Consider the following 21,616-nt stretch of genomic DNA (forward strand, 5'->3'; position numbering starts at 1 on the left):
TGGAAAGCTATACATAAACGCAGAACCAATGTGCAAGTGAAGACAAATTTTGCTAATTTTAAAAAATATGCTGAGAACATGAGCAGTAGATTGTAGAATGTGTTCGGAGTTGAGGTGAGTGAAGCTATCTGCCCTGGTTCAGGAGCTGATGTTTGTAGGGTAATAATGGTTCCTGAACCTGCTGGGGGCTTTTATGCCTCCTACCCGATGACAGTAGTGAGACAGATGGTGGGTGGATGCTTTCTTTTGGCAGAGGTCCCTGTAAATGTCCTCACTGGTGGAGAGGGCTATTAATAGGGCAACAATAATTTGCATTTCTTTGTGAGCGAAGCTATCCATGCTGGTTCAGGAGCCTGATGGTTGTAGGTACATGGTGGTGGAACAGAGCTAATAATTGTCCAGAACCCATTTCCCATATCATCCATGTTCCCTCCTGAGCATGCAGATCCTGAATTAGCTCTGGAGCCTGAGCTGTGACTGGGTCTGTGAGATTTCATTGGCCCGTGTTTCATTCAGCTTCTGGAAAACAGACGATGAACGCTGACTTCTCTAAATGACAGGAAGCAATTTGCTTCAATTAGCTGCTTATCATTGGCGATGTTATCTGCAGTGATCATCAGGAATTTTGGATGTGCACAGGCACGAGTAGCCACATAGAAACATCCTTATTTATTTAGCGATACATCACAGTAACGGGCCCAACAAGCTCAGAGTCCAGTCCTCAATCCAATTGAAAATTTGTGGCTGGACATGAAAAGGGTTGTTCAATCACAATCCCTTTGCAATCTGACAGAGCTTGAGCAGTTTTGTAAAGAAGAATGGGGAAAGAGACCTATCCACAGGGACTCAAGCCTGTAATTGCTGTCAAAGGTGTGAATCTACTAAATACAGACTTGAAAGGGGGGGGGGGGAGAGTAGTAATTATGCAATTAATTATTTTGTGTTTAATAATAATAAATTTAGACCAATTTGTAGAAAATTGTTTTCACTTTGACATGAAAGAGTCTTTTCTGTTGATCAATGTCAAAACAGCCAAATTAAATCCATTGTGATTGAATGTTATAAAACAATAAAACATGAAAAATTCCAAGGAGGGTGAATGCTTTTTATAGGCTCTGTATATACACGGCTGTACTCAGCTACTTGTACATTGTGTTTTATATTTATTATTGATTTGTATGCTTATTGTGTCTTTTTTATGCTACATTCCATCCTGAGTAACAATAATTTCATTTTCCTTTACGCTTGTTTACTGAAGAATGACAATAAACAATCTTGAGTCTTTCGGTCTCGCCTGAAAAGAATGATACTCTTGCGATAAGAAAGCGTGCAGTGAAGGTTCACCAGATCAGTTTCCAGAAATACCCTTGGGGGAGAGGCCGAGCAGATTAAGTTATGCTGTCTTGAATTTAGAAAACTGAGAGGTGTGAACTGCACAAAATTCGTGGAGAATTTTGATGCAGGGATGACATTTCCCGAGAAGCAAGGGTCAAAGTCTCAAAATAGTGGTATAGACATTCAGGACAGAGATGAGAAGGAATTTCTTGACCCAGTCTTTAAAGTTCTCCACCCAGGAGAGCAACGGAGGTTCAGTTTATCCGAGGCATATATTCCGGTTTAAGATGGCACTAGTGAAACAGAGACCACAGAAACAACTTGACTAACTACTATTTTAATCTGACTTTTTTTCTGGAAACCAATCACTGCAATCAATAGCCTGCATCTTCCCTTCAGGGTTGAGCTTTTGACCCGGCGTTTAGCAGTGTGAACTGGAGTTTTGAAGGTGCAGAACGGGTGTGGTGTGTGTATGGGCTGAATCAAGGCAGCAGGGCCCTGGCCTGAGAGTGGGGAACGAGCCAATGTCTAGCCATTCCCGAGCAGACTTGGAGCTGAATCAGGCGAGGCAGAGTCGAGGCGACAGGGCCCTGGCCTGAGAGTGGGGAACGAGCCAATGTCTAGCCATTCCCGAGCAGACTTGGAGCTGAATCAGGCGAGGCAGAGTCGAGGCGACAGGGCCCTGGCCTGAGAGTGGGGAACGAGCCAATGTCTAGCCATTCCCGAGCAGACTTGGAGCTGAATCAGGCGAGGCAGAGTCGAGGCGACAGGGCCCTGGCCTGAGAGTGGGGAACGAGCCAATGTCTAGCCATTCCCGAGCAGACTTGGAGCTGAATCAGGCGAGGCAGAGTCGAGGCGACAGGGCCCTGGCCTGAGAGTGGGGAACGAGCCAATGTCTAGCCATTCCCGAGCAGACTTGGAGCTGAATCAGGCGAGGCAGAGTCGAGGTGACAGGGCCCTGGCCTGAGAGTGGGGAGCGAGCCAATGTCTAGCCATTCCCGAGCAGACTTGGAGCTGAGGCAGAGTCGAGGCGACAGGGCCCTGGCCTGAGAGTGGGGAACGAGCCAATGTCTAGCCATTCCCGAGCAGACTTGGAGCTGAATCAGGCGAGGCAGAGTCGAGGCGACAGGGCCCTGGCCTGAGAGTGGGGAACGAGCCAATGTCTAGCCATTCCCGAGCAGACTTGGAGCTGAATCAGGCGAGGCAGAGTCGAGGCGACAGGGCCCTGGCCTGAGAGTGGGGAACGAGCCAATGTCTAGCCATTCCCGAGCAGACTTGGAGCTGAATCAGGCGAGGCAGAGTCGAGGCGACAGGGCCCTGGCCTGAGAGTGGGGAACGAGCCAATGTCTAGCCATTCCCGAGCAGACTTGGAGCTGAATCAGGCGAGGCAGAGTCGAGGCGACAGGGCCCTGGCCTGAGAGTGGGGAACGAGCCAATGTCTAGCCATTCCCGAGCAGACTTGGAGCTGAATCAGGCGAGGCAGAGTCGAGGTGACAGGGCCCTGGCCTGAGAGTGGGGAGCGAGCCAATGTCTAGCCATTCCCGAGCAGACTTGGAGCTGAGGCAGAGTCGAGGCGACAGGGCCCTGGCCTGAGAGTGGGGAACGAGCCAATGTCTAGCCATTCCCGAGCAGACTTGGAGCTGAATCAGGCGAGGCAGAGTCGAGGTGACAGGGCCCTGGCCTGAGAGTGGGGAGCGAGCCAATGTCTAGCCATTCCCGAGCAGACTTGGAGCTGAATCAGGCGAGGCAGAGTCGAGGTGACAGGCCAAGGCCTGAGAGCGAGCGGTGGCTGTTGTTTGGCTGGTTTAAGCGCCAGGCCAGATTGAAAAGTTTGGGGAGTCAGGGCCCGAGGCAAAGGACGGGCTTGTGTTCAGCTCACTGCCTGGTGAGCTTTACTCATCTCTGCACTGAACAGAGGCTGTGGCCTGCAACTAATAGACTCCTGGATCAGTTGTGGCTGTGGACTCACTTTTGTAAACTTCATTCTGAACGTTATTTGCTTACTTTTATTGTTTGCATGATTTGTTTTCTGTTTTGTGCATTTTGAATGTTTGACAATCTTTTAAAATAGGTTTCTTTGTTTTATGGCTGCCTATAAGGAGATGAAGCTCAAGTTGATTATATCATAAATACTTTGATAATAAATGTACTTTGAACTTTGTGATTTTTAGATCATAAAGTTTATTGTCATTCAATCATGCACCTATAGTGGTGGAATTGGATAAAATCCCCAGGCTGTTGGAAGAGCATCTGGGATGTCATGAGGGAGATGCTTGTGTGAAGAGGTCTTGCATAAATGCTGGAGTTGATGGGTTTGGGATTCTCTTATTACCTTCTCTCTGTTATCTGTTATTAGTTGTACGGGCCAGTGAGATCAATGAAACGCTGGCAGGTTCTGCAGCTGGGTAGAGCTGTCACTCAGCTCAGCGGCCGAGACCTACAGTCCCTGGACCTGCTGGACCTGGGTATTCTCTCATTCCTGGGAGAGATGGATGAATGGAGTGTGAAACAGGTAACGCTTGGCCTTCTTCCTCTGTGTGTATCTTCCGTTTAATCTCCTCTCAAGAATGTAGGTAGTTATTTGACCTCAAAGGACATTTTGGTCTCATCTACTGCCTTTGGGCCAGACATGTATGTGGTTTTGTTTCAGGCTGTGAGGCTTGGGAACTGGCGGGCTTGCCTCGCAGTTCCTTCATCCCTGGCACAGGCGACGACCGGATCTGCTCAGCAGACTAGTGATAACTGTGGGATCTCTAAGCATTGGGAATTGTGCCTGGTGACTACCTGGTCAGGGAGGGGTGCAACCAAGATGTGTGAACCTGCGCTCATTCAGTTCAATGGTGCCCGATCCCTAGTAGATGTTAAAGACGCCCACACCAGCTTCATGTTGAGAGAGGAGGTGTAGGCCCAGGTGTTGCACCTGTCGTGCTTACAGGGGTAAGTGCCAGGAAGGAGATCAGTAAACACGGACCAGTGCACATTGATAGTGATCACCAGGGAAATTGCAGAGTAGGGGAGGTGTGGGGAAGTCGATTGTGGTTGCTGCCCTAATCTGCATCTCTTCCATTTCCTGCATGGCTGCCCTCACTCCATCTTCCTGCAGCCATAAGAGGGATAGGGTTCTCCTAGTCCTTAGCAACCACTCCACAAGCTCCGTATCATTCTGTGTAACTTCTGTCTCCAACGGGATCCTATGGACAAGCGCATCCTTTTCTTACACGTCCTCGCCACTTTCTGTAAGGATCGCTCTCTATGTGACTCCCTTGTCCACTCATCCCTCACCACTGATCTCCCTCCTGGCACTTAACTCTGCGAGTGTGACAAATACTACACCTGCCCCTACGCCTCCTCCCTCACCGCCATCCAGGGGCGCAAGCAGTCCTCCCAGGTGAGGCGACACTTCCCCTGTGAGTCTGTCAGGCTCCTCTACATCGACATCGATTGGGGGTCTGCTTTGTTGAGATCCTTTGCTCTGTCTGCCTCAGATGGCAACATCGCCCACTGGCCACCCGTTTCAATTTGACTTCCCGTTCCCATTCTGACATCTGTCCGTTGCCTCCTCGACTGCCATGATGAGGCCAAACTCGGGCTGGCCGCGGGTTGAAGCAACACCTCATATTCATAAGACCATAAGATATAGGAGCAGAATTAGGCCATTTGGCCCATCAAGCCTGCTCTACCATTTCATCCTGACTGATCTAATATTCCTCTCAGCCCTGATCTCCTGCCTTCTCCCCGTATCCCTCATGACCTGACCAATCAACAACCTATCAGCTTCTGCCTTAAATATACATCTGGGTAGACTCCAACCTGATGACATGTGTGTTGATTTTTCCAACTTCTGATATTTTCTCCCCCTTCCCCTTTTAAATTTTATCTAGCGGTACGGCACAGAGTTGGCCCTTCCGCCCCAGCAACCCCTGACAATCCTGATTTAACCCTAACCTAACCATGGGACAATATGCAATGATCAATGTCGGGAAGCGGCCTGGTCGAGGGAAGTGCCTGGTGTGAAAAGTGCTAGTCTTTGGCTCGAGAGGCTTCGGCGAGGAGACTACGCCAGGCACAATTGCAGAGGGTGAAGACATGGCCGCTAAGCTGATTCAGGGTGCTACGTGCATGATGTGGGAGGTCAGGGACACTGATGGTGCCCCCGGCTGCTACAGTTGTGGAAAGTGTGTCCAGATTCAGCTTCTGAAGGAGCATGTTGCAGCACTGAAGAAAGAACTGGATGACCTCAGGTTTATTTGCGAAAACGAGGGTTTTCTGGACAGGACCTACAGTGAGGTCGTTACACCGAGGATACCGGAAGAGAGAAAGGGGGCGACGATGAGGAAGGAAAGGATGCTTGAAGTATAGGAGTCCCCAGGGGATGTACCTCTCGTAAACAGGTTCACCTTCTTGGAAGCTGTCAGGACAGAAGATACTGCCAGTCTGAGAGGCGGACAGGTCTGCAAGCCGAAAATTGGTGCAGAAGCAGATCCGAAGAGTCAGACATCAGGAAGAGCCGTGGTAGTAGGGGACTCCATAGTAAGAGGTACGAAAAGGTGTTTCTGCGGCAACAGGCGAGATTTAAGGATGGTGTGTTGCCTCCCTGGTGCTAGGATCCAGGACATCACGGACTGATTGCAGGGAATCCTCAAGGGTGAAGGTGAACAGCCGGAAGTGGTAGTGCATGTCGGCACAAATGACATTGGGAAGAAGAGGAAGGACATTCTGCAGCGGGACTTCAGAGAACTCGGAAGAAGGCTGAAAAGCAGGACTTCCAGGGTGGTTATCTCTGGTTTGCTTCCAGTTCCTCGTGCTGGAGAGGGCAGGGACAGGGAGATAATGGATCTGAATGTATGACTGAGGAACTGGTGCAGGAAGCAAGGATTTACATTCTTGGACCACTGGGATCTGTGTTGGGGTAGGGATGAATTGTACAAAAGGGACAGGTTGCACCTTAATAGGCGGGGGACCAGCATTCTGGCAGACAGGTTTGCCACTGCAACACGGATATGTTTAAACTAAGTAGTGGGGGGGAGGGGATGAACTGGAAATATAAGGATGGAGTTAAAGGGAAAGTGAAAATAAGAAAAGTTAAAAAGGACAACAGAATCAATGGAGTAGAAAGCTCAAGAAGAGATCATTCAGTATGGCCAAGTGAAATAGGAATTGATATGAAAGGAGAGGGGAGTACCGAATTAAAAGTATTATATATGAATGCACAAAGTATAAGGAATAAAGTAGATGAGCTTGAGGCTCAGTTGGAAATTGGCAAGTATGATGTTATGGGAATAACTGAGACATGACTTCAAGCGGACAGGACCTGGGAAATGAATATTCAAGGATATACATCTTATCTAAAGGACAGACTGACTGGCAGAGGGGGTGGGGTGGCTCTGTTGGTGAGGAATGATATTCAGTCCCTTGTGAGGGGGGACATAGAAACAGGGGATGTAGAGTCAGTATGGATAGAACTGAGAAATTCTAAGGATAGAAAGACCCTAATGGGAGTTATCTACAGGCCCCCAAACAGCAGTCTGGATGTAGGGTGTAAGTTGAATGAAGAGTTAAAATTGGCATGTTGCAAAGGTAATGATACAGTTGTCATGGGGGATTTCAACATGCAGGTAGACTGGGAGAGTCAGAATGGTACTGGACCCCAAGAAAGGGAGTTTGTGGAGTGCCTCCGAGATGGATTCTTAGAACAGCTTGTACTGGAGCCTACCAGGGAGAAGACAATTCTAGATTTAGTGTTGTGCAATGAACCGGATTTGATCAGGGACCTCGAGGTAAAGGAACCATTAGGAGATAGTGACCATAATATGATATGTTTTAACCTACAATTTGAGAAGGAGAAGGGAAAATCGGATGTGTCAGTATTACAGATGAACAAAGGGAACTACGGAGCTATGAGGGAAGAGCTGGCCAAAGTTCAATGGAACAATACCCTAGCAGGGAAGACAGTGGAACAAAAATGTCAGGTATTTCTGGGAATAATGCAGAAGGTGCAGGATCGGTTCATTCCAAAGAGGAAGAAAGATCTAAAGGGGAGTAAGGGGTGGCCGTGGCTGACGAGGGAAGTAAAGGGCAGTATAAAAATAAAAGAGAAGTATAACATAGCAAAGATGAGTGGGAAACCGGAGGACTGGGAAGCTTTTAAAGAGCAACAGAAGATAACAAAAAAGGCAATACGCCAAGAAAAAATGAGGTACAAAGGTAAACTAGCCAAGAATATAAAGGAGGATAGTAAAAGCTTCTTTAGGTATGTGAATAGCAAAAAAATAGTTAAGGCCAAAATTGGGCCATTGAAGACAGAAACGGGTGAATTTATTAAGGGGAACAAGGAAATGGCAGATGAATTGAACAGGTACTTTGGATCTGTCTTCACTAGGGAAGACACAAACAATCTCCCAGATGTAATAGTGGCCAAAGGAACTAGGGTAAAGGATGAACTGAAGGAAATTTATATTAGGCAAGAAACGGTGTTGGATAGACTGTTGAGTCTGAAGGCTGATAAGTCCCCGGGACCTGATGGTCTGCATCCCAGGGTACTTAAAGAGGTGGCTCTAGAAATCGTGGACACATTGGTAATCATTTTCCAATGTTCTATAGATTCAGGAACAGTTCCTGCTGATTGGAGGGTGGCTAATGTTGTCCCACTTTTCAAGAAAGGAGGGAGAGAGAAAACAGGGAATTATAGACCGGTTAGCCTGACGTCAGTGGTGGGAAAGATGCTGGAGTCAATTATAAAAGAGGAAATTACGACACATTTGGATAGCAGTAGAAGGATCAGTCCGAGTCAGCATGGATTTATGAAGGGAAAATCATGCTTGACTAATCTTCTGGAGTTTTTTGAGGATGTAACTATGAAAATGGACAAGGGAGAGCCAGTGGATATAGTGTACCTGGACTTCCAGAAAGCTTTTGATAAAGTCCCACATAGGAGATTAGTGGGCAAAATTAGGGCACACAGTATTGGGGGCAGAGTACTGATATGGATTGAAAATTGGCTGGCTGACAGGAAACAAAGAGTAGTGATTAATGGGTCCCTTTCGGAATGGCAGGCTGTGACCAGTGGGGTACCGCAAGGTTCGGTGCTGGGACCGCAGCTGTTTACAATATACATTAATGATTTAGGTGAAGGGATTAAAAGTAACATTAGCAAATTTGCTGATGACACAAAGCTGGGTGGCAGTGTGAAATGTCAGGGGGATGTTATGAGAATGCAGGGTGACTTGGACAGGTTGGGTGAGTGGGCAAATGTATGGCAGATGCAGTTTAATGTGGATAAATGTGAGGTTATCCACTTTGGTGGCATGAACAGGAAGGCAGATTACTATCTAAATGGAGTCAAGTTAGGAAAAGGGGAAGTACAACGAGATCTAGGTGTTCTTGTACATCAGTCAATGAAAGCAAGCATGCAGGTACAGCAGGCAGTGAAGAAAGCTAATGGCATGCTGGCTTTTATAACAAGAGGAATTGAGTATAGGAGTAAAGAGGTCCTCCTGCAGCTATACAGGGCCCCGATGAGACCCCACCTGGAGTATAGTGTGCAGTTTTGGTCTCCAAATTTGAGGAAGGACATTCTTGCTATTGAGGGAGTGCAGCGTAGGTTCACAAGGTTAATTCCCGGAATGGCGGGACTGTCATATGTTGAAAGATCGTAGCGACTGGGCTTGTATACACTGGAATTTAGAAGGATGAGAGGGGATCTGATTGAAACATATAAGATTATTAAGGGATTGGACATACTGGAGGCAGGAAGCATGTTCCTGCTGATGGGTGAGTCCAGAACTAGAGGCCACAGTTTAAGAATAAGGGGTAGGCCATTTAGAACAGAGGTGCGGAAAAACTTTTTCACCCTGAGAGTGGTGGATATGTGGAATGCTCTGCCCCAGAAGGCAGTGGAGGCCAAGTCTCTGGATGCATTCAAGAGAGAGTTAGATAGAGCTCATAGATAGCGGAGTCAAGGGATATGGGGAGAGGGCAGGAACGGGGTACTGATTGTGTATGATCAGCCATGATCACAGTGAATGGCGGTGCTGGCTAGAAGGGCTGAATGGCCTACTCCTGCACCTACTGTCTATTGATCAGTTAACCTACCCGGTACGCCTTTGTACTGGGGGAGGAAACCGGATTACCGGGCGAGGAAACCGGATTACCGGGCGAGGAAACCGGATTACCGGGGAAAACCCACACATTCCATGCGAGGACATACAGACTCCTTACAACAAATGCAGGAATTGGACGCCATACTCCGACTAACTGCTATGTTACTGTGGTGCCAGTTTTACATTCCTTATTCTGGTTACCCTCTTACTCCTTCGCTTCTCTCCAACCTGTCACCTTGTGGTAAACTATGTATATCTGTCTGGACTTGCCCCTCGGCTGACTGCTCCTGTGGCTCCTCCCACAGACCCCCGTATAGAGGCGATTGGGGCACTGCTCCTCCCTCAGTCTCCGAGATGCCGTGCTCCCTTTTGCTGCTAATAAAAGCTTATTGTTCACCTCCCGTCTCCGAGAGTTATTGATGGTGCATCACACCTCCCTCTGGTCCCCTCCCTCCTTCCCTTTCTCCATGGTCCACTGTCCAATCAGATTCCTCCTTTATCAGCCCTTTATCTCTTCCACCTATCCCCTCCCAGCTTCTTACTTCATCCTCGCCATCTCTCTTTTTCCACTCCCCACTCTAGCTCTTCTCTCAGCCCTTGTCTTCTCCTGACCTCCCATCATTTCCCTCTGCTGCCCCTCCTCATTCCCTTCCTCCCATAGTCTACTCTCCTCTCCTATCAGATTTATTGTTCTTCAGCTTTTTACCTTTTTCACCTATCACCTCTCAGCTTCTCACTTTATCCCCACCCCGCTCCCACACCCATGCACCTTCCCCTCACCTGTTCTCACCTATCATCTGCCACCTTGTACTCCTTCTCCTAATCCCACCTTCTTATTCTGGCTTCTGCCTCGCTCTGTTCCAGTCCTGATGAAGGGCCTGTCCTGGAAACATTGACTATTTATTCCCCTCCATAGATGCTGCCTGGCCTGCTGAGTTCCTTCAATACTTAGAGTGTTATTCTCAAGATTTCCAACAGCTGCAGAATCCTTTCTGTTAAAGATCACGCAGTACTGTTTTAAGAAAGCACAAGGAATCCTGGGTAACACTTCTGCCTCAGACAATTTGTTTAAGATGATGCAACCATTCATTTTGTAGGAGTTTGATTTGTGTGAATGTGGTTACATTACAACAGTGATTACTCTGACTGTTGTGTTGTGTTCCCAGCAGGTCCTGGCCCCGTTCCGCTTTTGCAAATTGCTAATAAATTGTTCATTGTTGCTCGTAGGAGCTCACTGTGTGCAGATGATTGTGCACATAACCAGTCATCATGCATTTCAAAGTTAATTAATAGTATTTAAAATGCTTGGAGACATTTGTAACTGATGAGGCTTCTGCTCAGAAACAAGCCCATTTTCTGTTGCCTGTGACTCCAGAGAAGGAATTGGATGGGATTCAATTATTCATTCATAATTCAGTTATTGGCTCTCAGTAGAAGTGTTGGGAATGGATCATCTGGTTGATTGAGAGTTATATGTTCACAAGATTATTGGCACAACTCAAGATTCAAGGTTTTTAGAAAATTGTCATTCTGCAGTAGGTGAGTGTAAAGAGGAGTAATATACGACATAAACAGAATTAGGCCATTCAGCCCATCGAGTCTGCTCTGCCATTCAATCATGGCTGATCCTTTTTTAAAAAAAATCTCCTCCTCAACCCCAGTTCCCAGCTTTCTGCCCGTAACCTTTGATGCCATGTCCAATCAAGAACCTATCAATCTCTGCCTTAAATACAGCCAACGACCTGGCCTCCACAGCTGCATGTGGCAACAAATTCCACTAATTCACCACCCTTTGGCTAAAGAAATTTCTCCACATCTCTGTTTTGAAAGGGCGCCCCTCTATCCTGAGGCTGTGCCCTCTTGTCCTAGACTCTCCCATCATGGGAAAGGTTTCAATGAGATATCCCCTCATCCTTCTGAATTCCAGTGAGTACAGGCCCAGAACCATCAAACATTCCTCGTATGATAACTCTTTCATTCCTGGAATCATCCTTGTGAACCTCCTCTGAACCCTCTCCAATGCCAGTACATCTTTTCTTAGATGAGAGGCCCAAAACTGTTCAGAATACTCAAAGAGAGGCCTCACCAGTGTCTTATAAAGCCTCAGCATCACATCCTTGCTCTTGTATTCTAGACCTCTTGAAATGAATGCCAACATGGCATTTACCTTCCTCACCACCGACTCAACCTGCAGGTTAACTTTCAGGATGTTCTGCACAAGGACTCCCAAGATCCTCTGCATCTCAGATTCCTGGATTTTCTCCCTGTTTAGAAAACAGTCCATGCATTTATTTCTACGACCAAAGTGCATGACCGTGCATTTTCCAATATTGTATTTCATTTGCCACTTTCTTGCCCATTCTCCTAATCTGTCTACCAGCTAACCCCGACCCGTGGTACCAGCGGCATGGAGGCACCGGGTGTTCGACACGCTGCACGACCTGGCCCACCCGTCCATCAAGCTGGTAGCGGGCAGATTCTTCTGGCATGGTTTGCACAAACAGGTCGGACTCTGGGCCAGGACCTGCATACACTGCCAGACCGCCAAAGTCCAGCGGCACGTGAAGGCTCCCCTCCAGCAGTTCCAGCCAATGCACAGGAGGTTCCAACACATCCACGTGTATATCGTCGGCCCTCTGCCAGTCTCCCGGGACACCAGGTATATCTTTACCATGGTAGAGAGGTTCACCAGATGGCCGGAAGCCGTACCGCTCACAGACACGTCCACTGAGTCCTGTGCCAGGACGCTCATTGTCAACTGGATCGCCAGGTTCGGCCTCCCAACGGACATCATCTCCGACAGAGGGGTGCAGTTCACGTCTAGTTTGTGGACAACACTGGCACAGCTCCTGGGCACCCAGCTGCATCACACCCCAGCGTATCATCCCCAGTCCAATGGTTTGGTAGAGAGATTCCACCGGCATCTCAAGTCGGCCCTGATGGCGCGCCTCAGGGGCCTCATCTGGACAGATGAGCTTCCCTGGGTCCTACTGGGCATCCGCACAGCCCCTAAGGAGGACCTGGACACCTCAGCGGAATTGGTCTAAGGTACCCCCCTGACGGTCCCAGGCAAGTTCATACCAGAGGCCCGAGATTCGGAAGAAACTCCAGCAGCGGTGCTAACGAGGCTGCAGGACAAGGTAGGGACCCTGGCACCGGACCCGACCTCCAGGCATGGTCCCACACCATCCTTCACCCCTAAAGACCTCCGAGTCTGTGAGTATGTTTTTATTTGCAGGGGCATGCACAGGTCACCGCTACAGCGGCCGTACAAGGGCCCCTTCAAGGTGATCCGGCACAACGTGTGTCGTGGAGGTGGGTGGCCGGGAAGAGACTTTTACTGTGGACCGCCTCAAACCGGCACACTTGGACATTGAGCAACCGGTGAGGGTACCTGCACCGCGCCGGCAAGGCCGGACACCCAGGCAAACCACACAGACTGGGGGCTCCACTCCCCCGATGGACGTTTCTCAGGGAGGGTGGTGGTGTGGTAGTCCACACACACAGGACTCGAACCGCCATTGGGAGCCGCAGTCAGATGCGTGGCCCGTTCGGGGTGGATCTTCTGGGGACGGTCTGACGTCACGTCCGCCCCACTGGTCGCAGGGACCCATGGGAGGGGAGATTTGAGCGCGCGAGTTTGTCATTCCGAGTTCAGCTCTCTCTGCCTCCGTGTGTTCCTTTCGCAGTGCGTTGCACGCGACCTCAAGAGTCCAAAGGAGGTTCACAAAAATGACTTCAGGGTTGAAATGGCTTGTCATCTGAAGAGCGTTTGATGGCTCTGGGCCCTACTCAATGGAATTCAGAAGAATGAGGAGTGACATTGAAACCTATCGAGTGTTGAATGGCCTTGAGAGAGTGGATGTGGAGAGGATGCCTCCTCTGGTGGGAGAGTCTTAAGACCTGAGGAGACAACCTCAGAAAAGAAGAGTATCCTTTTAGAATGGAGATGAGGAGGAATTTCTTTAGCTAGAGAGTGGTTAATCTGTGGAATCATTACTGCAGGTGGCTGGGGAGGCCAAGTCTTTCTGTATATTTAAGGCAGAGATTGATAGGTTCTTGATTAGTCAGGGTATGAAGGAATACGGGGAGGAGGTAGGAGATTGGGGTTGAGCGGGAAGTGGATCAGCCATGATGAAATACGGAGCAGACTTGATGGGCCAAATGGCCTAATTCTGCTCCTATATCTTATGGTCTGGTATATGTAACCATATACAACCCTGAGATTCATTTCCCTGCAGCCATTCCCAACACATCTGTGGACTAGTAACTACAACAGAATCAATGGAAGATCAACCAGAGTGCAGAAGACAACAGACTGTGCAAATGCAAATATAAATGAACAACAATAAATAAAGAGAACATGAGATAAAGAGTCCTTAAAGTGAGATGATTGGTTGTGGGAACATTTCAATGATAGGGCAAGTGAATTTAGTTACCCCTTTTATTCAAGAGCCTGATGGTTGAGGGGTAACAACTGTTCTTTAACCTGGTGATGTGAGTCCTGAGGCTCTTGTGCCTTCTAGTGAGAAAAGAGCATGGCCTGGGTGGTGAGGGTCTTTGATGATGGATACTTTCCTCCGACAGTGTTTCATGTAGGTGTGCTCAAGGATTGGGAGTACTTCTGTAAGATTTTCCATTCAAAGACATTAGTGCTGTGATGCAGCCAGTTCTGTACTCTCCACTGCACGTGTGTAGAAGCTTGTCAGTTTTAGGTCTCATGCCGAATCTCTGCAGATTCATAAAGAAGCAGAGGCACTGCTGTACTTCCTTTGCAATTGCACTGGGTGCAGGACACGTCCTCTGAAACAGTCAAGCCCAGGCATTAGAAGTTGCTAAACCTCTCCACTTCTGATCCTCTGATTGCTCAAATTGAGTGAGAGGCTGTTGTTGTGACACCACTCAGCCAAATTTTCAGTCCCCCTCCTGTATGCTGATTTATCACATAGAAACATAGAAAATAGGTGCAGGAGTAGGCCATTCGGCCCTTCGAGCCTGCACTGCCATTCAGTATGATCATGGCTGATCATCCAACTCAGAACCCTGTACCTGCTTTCTCTCCATACCCCCTGATCCCTTTAGCCACAAGGGCCATATCTAACTTCCTCTTAAATATAGCCAATGAACTGGCCTCAACTGTTTCCTGTGGCAGAGAATTCCACAGATTCACCACTCTCTGTGTGAAGAAGTTTTTCCTCATCTTGGTCCTAAAAGGCTTCCCCTTTATCCTTAAACTGTGACCCCTCGTTCTGGACTTCCCCAACATCGGAAACAATCTTCCTGCATCTAGCCTGTCCAATCCCTTTAGAATTTTATACGTTTCAATAAGATCCCCCCTCAATCTTCTGAATTCCACCTTTGGTTTGGTGTCATTAAGAAACGTAGATTGTGTTGGAGCTGTGCTTAGCCACACAGTCATAGGTGTAAAGTGAGTCGAGCAGGGGACTAAGCACAGAGCTCTGTGGTGCACCTGTGTTGACGGAGATTGTGGAGGATATTTTTCTGCCTTTGATGTCTTTAGTAATCAAGAACCCATCAACCTCCGCTTTAAATAACTGTGGCAAAGAATTCCACGGATTGCCACCTGTAGGCCAAAGAAATTCCTCTTCATCTCTGTTCTAAATGGACGTCTGTCTATTCTGAGGCAGTACCCCATGGTCCTAGACTCCCCCACTAGAGGAAATGACCTCTCCACATTCACTCTGTCCAGGCCTTTCAATAAATGATTGTTACAAGAAAAAAAACAAAAAAACCTCACAATAAATAAAAATATAAAAGCAATCCTATCAACTACAGTGTACAAGTAACAGTAGCATACGCAGACTGATTGTGTGTACATGAAGTGAGCTGTAGGTAGTGGTGAAGGGGTTGTGGGTGTGGTCAGAGGTGGAGGTGTTGATCAGCCTCATTCAGGAGAGGATGGCATCTCAATCAATCTTCACCTTCCTGGGCTCACATCTGAACTATAATCCACATGGCACAGCTGGGTGAAGGCTTCAGATAAAGATTAGTTTTGTTGTCACATATATATTGAATCATCCAGTGGCGTGCATGTGCTGGGGGCAGCCTGCAAGAGCTTCCAGCACCAGCAAAGTATGTCCATAAATTACCAGCCCTAACCCCAACCCATCGGGAATGTGGGAGGAAACTGGGGCTCCCGGTGGAAATCCACCCAGTCTCGGGGAGAACAACAAACAGTGAAAGACCAACCCAGTGGAACAGACACCAACCAGTGCAAATAAAGGAAAGAAAAATAATAATAATAAATAAATAAGCTATATATATTGAGAACGTGGGATGAAGAGTCCTCGAAACTGAGTCCATATAGGTTGTGGGAACTGTTCAGTGATGGGGTGAGTGAAGTTATACCCTCTGAGAAAAATAACTGATTCTGAGGCTCCTGTACCACCTCCCTGATGGCAGCGGGAAGAAGAGAGAACGGCATGGGTGGTGGGGGCCCCTGATGTTGGATGCTGCTTTCCTGTGATAATGCTCCATGTAGATGTACTCGGGGGGGGGGGGGGGGCTTTACCTGTGATGGACTGGGCCATATCCACTCGATTTAGTAGGCTTTTCTGTTCAAGGGCATTGGTATTTCGTTATCAGGCTGTGATGCAACGTGTCAATATACTCTCTGCCACACATCTTAGAAGTTAGTCAAAGTTTTAGGTGCCAAGCCACAAACTCCTGAAGAAGTAGAGGTACTGCTGTGCTTTCTTTGTAATGGCACTTAGGAGCTGGACTCAGGACAGATCCTTTGAAATTATAACACTGATGAATTTAAAGTTGCTGACCCTTTCCATCTCTGATCCCCTGATGAGGACTGGCTCATGGATCTCTGGTTTCCTTCTCCTGGTCTATAATCAGCTCCTTGGTGTGCTGGCATTGAGTAAGAGGAGCACTCAGCCAGACTTTCAATCTGCCTCCTAACTGCTGACTCACCACCGCCTCTGATTCAGCCCACAACAGTGGTGTTATCAGTAAATTTGAATGTGGCATTCGAGCTGTGCCTCGCCTCACAGTCATAAGTGTAAAGTGAGTAGAGCCCAGGGGGTGAAGCTCACAGCCTTGCGGTGCACCTGTGCCGATGGAGAAGGTGTTGCTGGCACTCCAAACTATTGGGGCCTGCTGATGAGGAAATTGAGGATCTTATTTGTGTAAGGATGTATTGAGGCCTAGGTCTTGAAGCTTACTGATTAGTTTTGAGGGGTTGATGGTATTAAATGCTGAGCTGTAGTTGATAAAGAGCATCCTGATGTGTGCATCTTTGCTGTCCGGATGTTCCAGGGTTGAGTGAAGAGCCAATGTGACGGCATCTGCTGTTGACTTGTGACTGTAGAGAAATTGGAGTGGATCCAAGTCGCTGCTTGGGCAGGAGCTGACGTGCTTCATAAACAACCTCTGAAAGCACTTTATCACAGTGGACATCAGTGCTACTGGACGGTAGTCACTGAGGAAAATTACCATGTTCTTTGGCACGGCGGGGTGGGGGGGGGGGGGAACGTACCTCTGAGGACTAGGTCTTTAGTAACTTGGCCAAGTGATCTGTCTGGACTGGATATTTTCTGTGGGTTCACCCTCCTGAAAGATGCTCTTACACTGGCTTCATGGACGGAAATCACAGGGTCACCATAGCCATGAGTATTTGTGAAGGTGCTTCCATGTTTTGATAGTCAAAGCGAGCATAGAAGGCATCGAGCTTACCTTGTTGTCACCTGTGTCACTTGGTTTCACTTTGTAGGAGGTGATAGTATTCAACCCCTGCCACAGTTGTCGAGCTTCCTTCAGTGATTCAAGTTTGGCCTGGAATTGCTATTGTATGTGAGATGGCTTTCTGGACTTTTTACATTCTGCTTGGTTGCCATAGCTGAATGCCTCTGATGTGGCCCTCAACAGGTTGTGGCTTCTGGCTGAATCCCCTTACAAACTCTTTGCAGTGACGGAATTGAACATGGGTCAGCGGTGCTGTAGTTAACGTTACGCTAACTGCTATGACCATAAAGCCATAACACACAGAGCAGAATTAGGCTATTCAGCCCCTCAAGTCTGCTCTGCCATTTGATGATGGCTGATTTACTACCCTTCTTGACCCCATTCTCCTGCCTTCTCCCCGTAACCTTTGACACCCGTGCTAATCAAGAACCTATCAACCTTTACTTTAAATGTACACAAACCGCGCTGTCGCTTTAGTGCACCTCCTGAAAGATGACGTGCTCATTGAAGGTGCATTGTCATCCTCACCTGAATCATAACCACCCTCCTCGCTTGTCCCCTCCATTACCTGATGTGACTCTCTCTACCCTCTCTAACAACCACATTGTATTCCAATGTGTCTTGTAGAGGAGGATCGCGTTTGGCAGCTTCCTGTCACGGGCCGGATGGCAAGTTACGGACCTCAATGCCACGACGCTGGTAGCCTTGGGCCACTTCATCTGTGGAATGTCAGTCTCCGAGCTGGAAAGGATCCGGCCCAAAGAATTCTGGTCAGTAACAAAGGAGGGGTCTCTGACACGTTCCCTCCCCTCCAAGCTGGAAATCATTTTCTGCTCATTTTAACTGTCATGTTTTTGGCTACGAGTCTTTGTCTTTGGTTGTTCTCCTCCCTTGTCCCTCCCAGGATCTCCACGGTCTGTACCTGGGCTGGATACCAGCAACAGCAGTGTTCCAGGGAGTCCAGTTGGGACAGTACTTGGGAAGCATGGTAGCATAATGATTAGCACCACACTTGATAACGCTGGTGGTCAGTGATTGGAGTTCAATTCCCCTCACTATCTGTAAGCAGTCTGTAAACCCCCCCACCCCCAACTGCGTGAGATTCCATTTTCCTCCCACATTAATTTGTAGACGTGCTATGTTGGCACTGAAAGCACGGTGACATTTGCAGGCTGTCCCAGCACAGCTCTGCTGATTTGATTAATTTGATGCAAATGACACATTTCACTGTACGTTTTGATGTACTTGTGACAATAGAGATGATCTTAAAATAGACAGAGCTGATGAATCGCTCATTTCTACAACGATAAGGGACCAGGCAGTTCAGTATGTTTGTCTCGACCCTGCACAGGTGAAAGATTCAGGAGTTTCCACTGGCCACCATTAACCGGGTGCTCTGTGTCCACGCGATCCCTGTTCCTAGCTTTCACGGTTGGATAATACTGGGGCATCACAGTGACACATCTCACAGAGCTGCAGAGACGCAGGTTCGACCCTAACCCCAGCTTCTCGTTATTGTGTGGGATTCCCCCGGTTGCTCTGCGCCCCAGGCTGGGCCTCATGCTGCCTGTTAGCGCCACCCAGGGGAGGAAGAGCTGGGGGCTGTGTGGGAGAGAGCAGAGACGTGGCAGGCGTGCTGGGTTGGGGGCTGCCCCCTGAAGGCTGGCTCTCCTGTCAGTGCTGTTCCACTCCCTGGATTGCCTTCAGCTGCGGGAGATGAGGAACTGCTGCGTGCTTGTTCCTGCGGGAACATGGCTCCATGGCAACATTGGTCTTCAGGCCGTGCCACTCGGGGATTAGTGCTAATATTACTTGGTGACTGTACCTGCTATCGTAACTATATGTGCGGTGTACTGTGACTAGAAGGTTGGCGTCATTCAATGTCTGTAGTGAGATGCTGAAGATGTTCTATAGGTCAGTTGTGGAGAGCGCCCTCTTCTTTGTGGTGGCGTGTTGGGGAGGAAGCATTAAGAAGAGGGACGCCTCACGTCTTAATAAGCTGGTAAGGAAGGCGGGCTCTGTCGTGGGCAAAGTACTGGAGAGTTTAACATCGGTAGCTGAGCGAAGGGCGCTGAGTAGGCTACGGTCAATTATGGAAAACTCTGAACATCCTCTACATAGCACTATCCAGAGACAGAGAAGCAGTTTCAGCTACAGGTTACTATCGATGCAATGCTCCTCAGACAGGATGAAGAGGTCAATACTCCCCAATGCCATTAGGCTTTACAATTCAACCGCCAGGACTTAAGAACTTTTTAAAAGCTATTATTAATGCTTTTTGAGATAGTGATTTAGATGCAGATCATATTTTTTACTGAGTTAAGTATTGTATGTGATTAGTTTTGCTACAACAAGTGTATGGGACATTGGAAAAAAAGTTGTATTTCCCCATGGGGATGAATAAAGTATCTATCTATCTATCTATATGTACTGTATTTTGCACCTGGGGACGCTGTTTCATTTAGCTGTATACATGCATATAGTTATATTAAACTTAAACTTCTTCCCGCATCCCAAAGAGGTGCAGGATGATAGGGTAATTGGTCACCATGAATTGACCCTTGCGTGAAGGTGAGTGGTAGAATCTGAGGGACTGCTGATAAGAACGTGGAAAGAAAAAAATGCGATTAATGTAGGATCTGTGTAAACGAGTGATTGACAATCAGCACGGACTTGATGGGCTGAAGGGCCTGTTTCTGTTCTGTATGATTCTGCTGAAGGTCTGTGAGGAATTTCTGCTGTGGGATTTTTGTTTGTTTAATCACTGCTGTTCTGGCCTGTGAGGGTGTGATGTCTGTCACATCTGACCACTGCTGTGAGTGTGTGGTGTGCACGTAGTGTTCTGAGAGTGAAACTGTTCCGTTTTCCTGAAAATCTGTGCATCAAATTCGGTAAAAATACGAACCGTCAGAAGCAGTTATTGGCAAAGCGCAAACGAAATGCTGGAGGGACTCAGCATCTGTGGAGGGAAGTGGACAGTTGAGGTTTCGGGCTGAGACCCTTCATCAGGACTGGAAAGGAAGGAGAAAATAAAGAGGGAGGAGGAGGAGGAAGAGCTCAAGCTTGGCAGGTGATAGGTGAATGCAGGTGAGAAGGAAAAGGCAGTTGGGGATTTGACTGGAAAAAGGGAATGGTGGAAGGAGCTGGCAGGTGATAGGTGGGGAAGGCAACGAGCAAAAGGAGGAGGAATCTGGTAGATGAGGACATGGGCCGTGGAATTAAGGGAAGGAAGCAGGAACCAGAGGGAAGAATGTGAAGGTGATAGTGCTGTCTTCTCCAATCAGATTCCTCCTTCAGCCTTCCCCCATCTATCACTTCCTATCTTCTCACATCAGCCCCCTTCACCCTCCTCCCCCAACCACTGCCTTCCCTCTCTCACCGTGACTCTCCTATCATCTACTGCACCAGCGGTGCTCTTCCCTCTCCCCCTACCCTGTTATTCTGGCTTTTGTCCCCATCTTCTCTGAGAATGAAGGGTCTCAGCTCAAAAAATCGACTATTCCTTCCCCTCCACATATGCTGCCTGGCCCTCTGAGCTCCTCCAGAATTCTGTGTGCGCTCTTCCAGATTTTCAGCATCCGCAGAACCTTGTGTGTCTCCAGTTTTTGGCAGAGTGTTTGTTCAATGGGTTTAACCGAGCTGTACCTGGCCCGGCCCCTCTCGACTGTGTAACCTGTCTCCTCTTCTCTTTGCAGTAAAGCCGTGTTGTTCGTTGGCAACTTGAAGCTGAGATGTTCTGAAAGCCAGTTCGAAGCTCTAGCCAGACTGACCACTCACTCAGAGGCCTTTGGGCCAGTTAGCAAGTGGGGGCCCGAAATCTTCACTGAAATTGGCTCCATCGCAGGTAAAACGAGGCTATTTCTTGTGTTGCTGATGGGAGTGGAGCCACAGAACCACGAGCCAGTATATAGCATCGCAACTAAGTTCTGTTTGTGCCATTATTTATTTATCTATCTACTTATTACTTTTTAAAACTTATTTAGAAATACAGTCTGGAACAGGCCCTCTGGCCCTTCAAGCTATTCTGCCCTGCAATCCCCGATTTAACACTAGCCATGGGACTTGGGACAATTAACCTACCAACCAGTACACCTTTTTATGTGGGAGGAAACCGGAGCACCCGGAAGAAATCCACACACTCCCTGGGGAGAACGACAGAGGACGCTGGGATTGAACTCTGAACTCTGATGCCCTGAGCTGTAATAGCATTGCACTAAGTATCGAGGTGCTCTGCCGGTCCTGCTGGGCACATCCAGTACCCCTGTTACAGCTCTTCCCTGGGAGTAACATCACTAGGCACAGAGAGATTTAGTCATAGGTCACTACAGCACAGAAACAGGTCCTTTGGCTCATCTAGTCCGTGCCAAGCCGTACTCTGTCGAGTCCCAGCGACCTGCACCTGGACGATTGTCCTTCATACTTCTCCCATCCATGTACTTGTGTAAACTTCTCTTAAATGCTGCAGTCAG

At 48.2% G+C, this 21,616-nt stretch overlaps 1 protein-coding gene across 1 annotated transcript in view; it reads left to right on the forward strand.

Annotated features, from left to right (window-relative positions):
* LOC140714511 (stereocilin) overlaps window positions 1-21,616 on the forward strand; it is a 109,587-nt gene that overhangs the window by 78,614 nt on the left and 9,357 nt on the right. The window contains exons 23-25 of the mRNA XM_073025805.1: window positions 3,692-3,847; window positions 17,775-17,917; window positions 20,843-20,991. Of these exons, the coding sequence (XP_072881906.1) occupies window positions 3,692-3,847; window positions 17,775-17,917; window positions 20,843-20,991 (448 nt within the window). The remainder of the gene's footprint in view (window positions 1-3,691; window positions 3,848-17,774; window positions 17,918-20,842; window positions 20,992-21,616) is intronic.

Source organism: Hemitrygon akajei, chromosome 21, assembly GCF_048418815.1.
Source record: "Hemitrygon akajei chromosome 21, sHemAka1.3, whole genome shotgun sequence".
NCBI lineage: Eukaryota > Metazoa > Chordata > Chondrichthyes > Myliobatiformes > Dasyatidae > Hemitrygon > Hemitrygon akajei.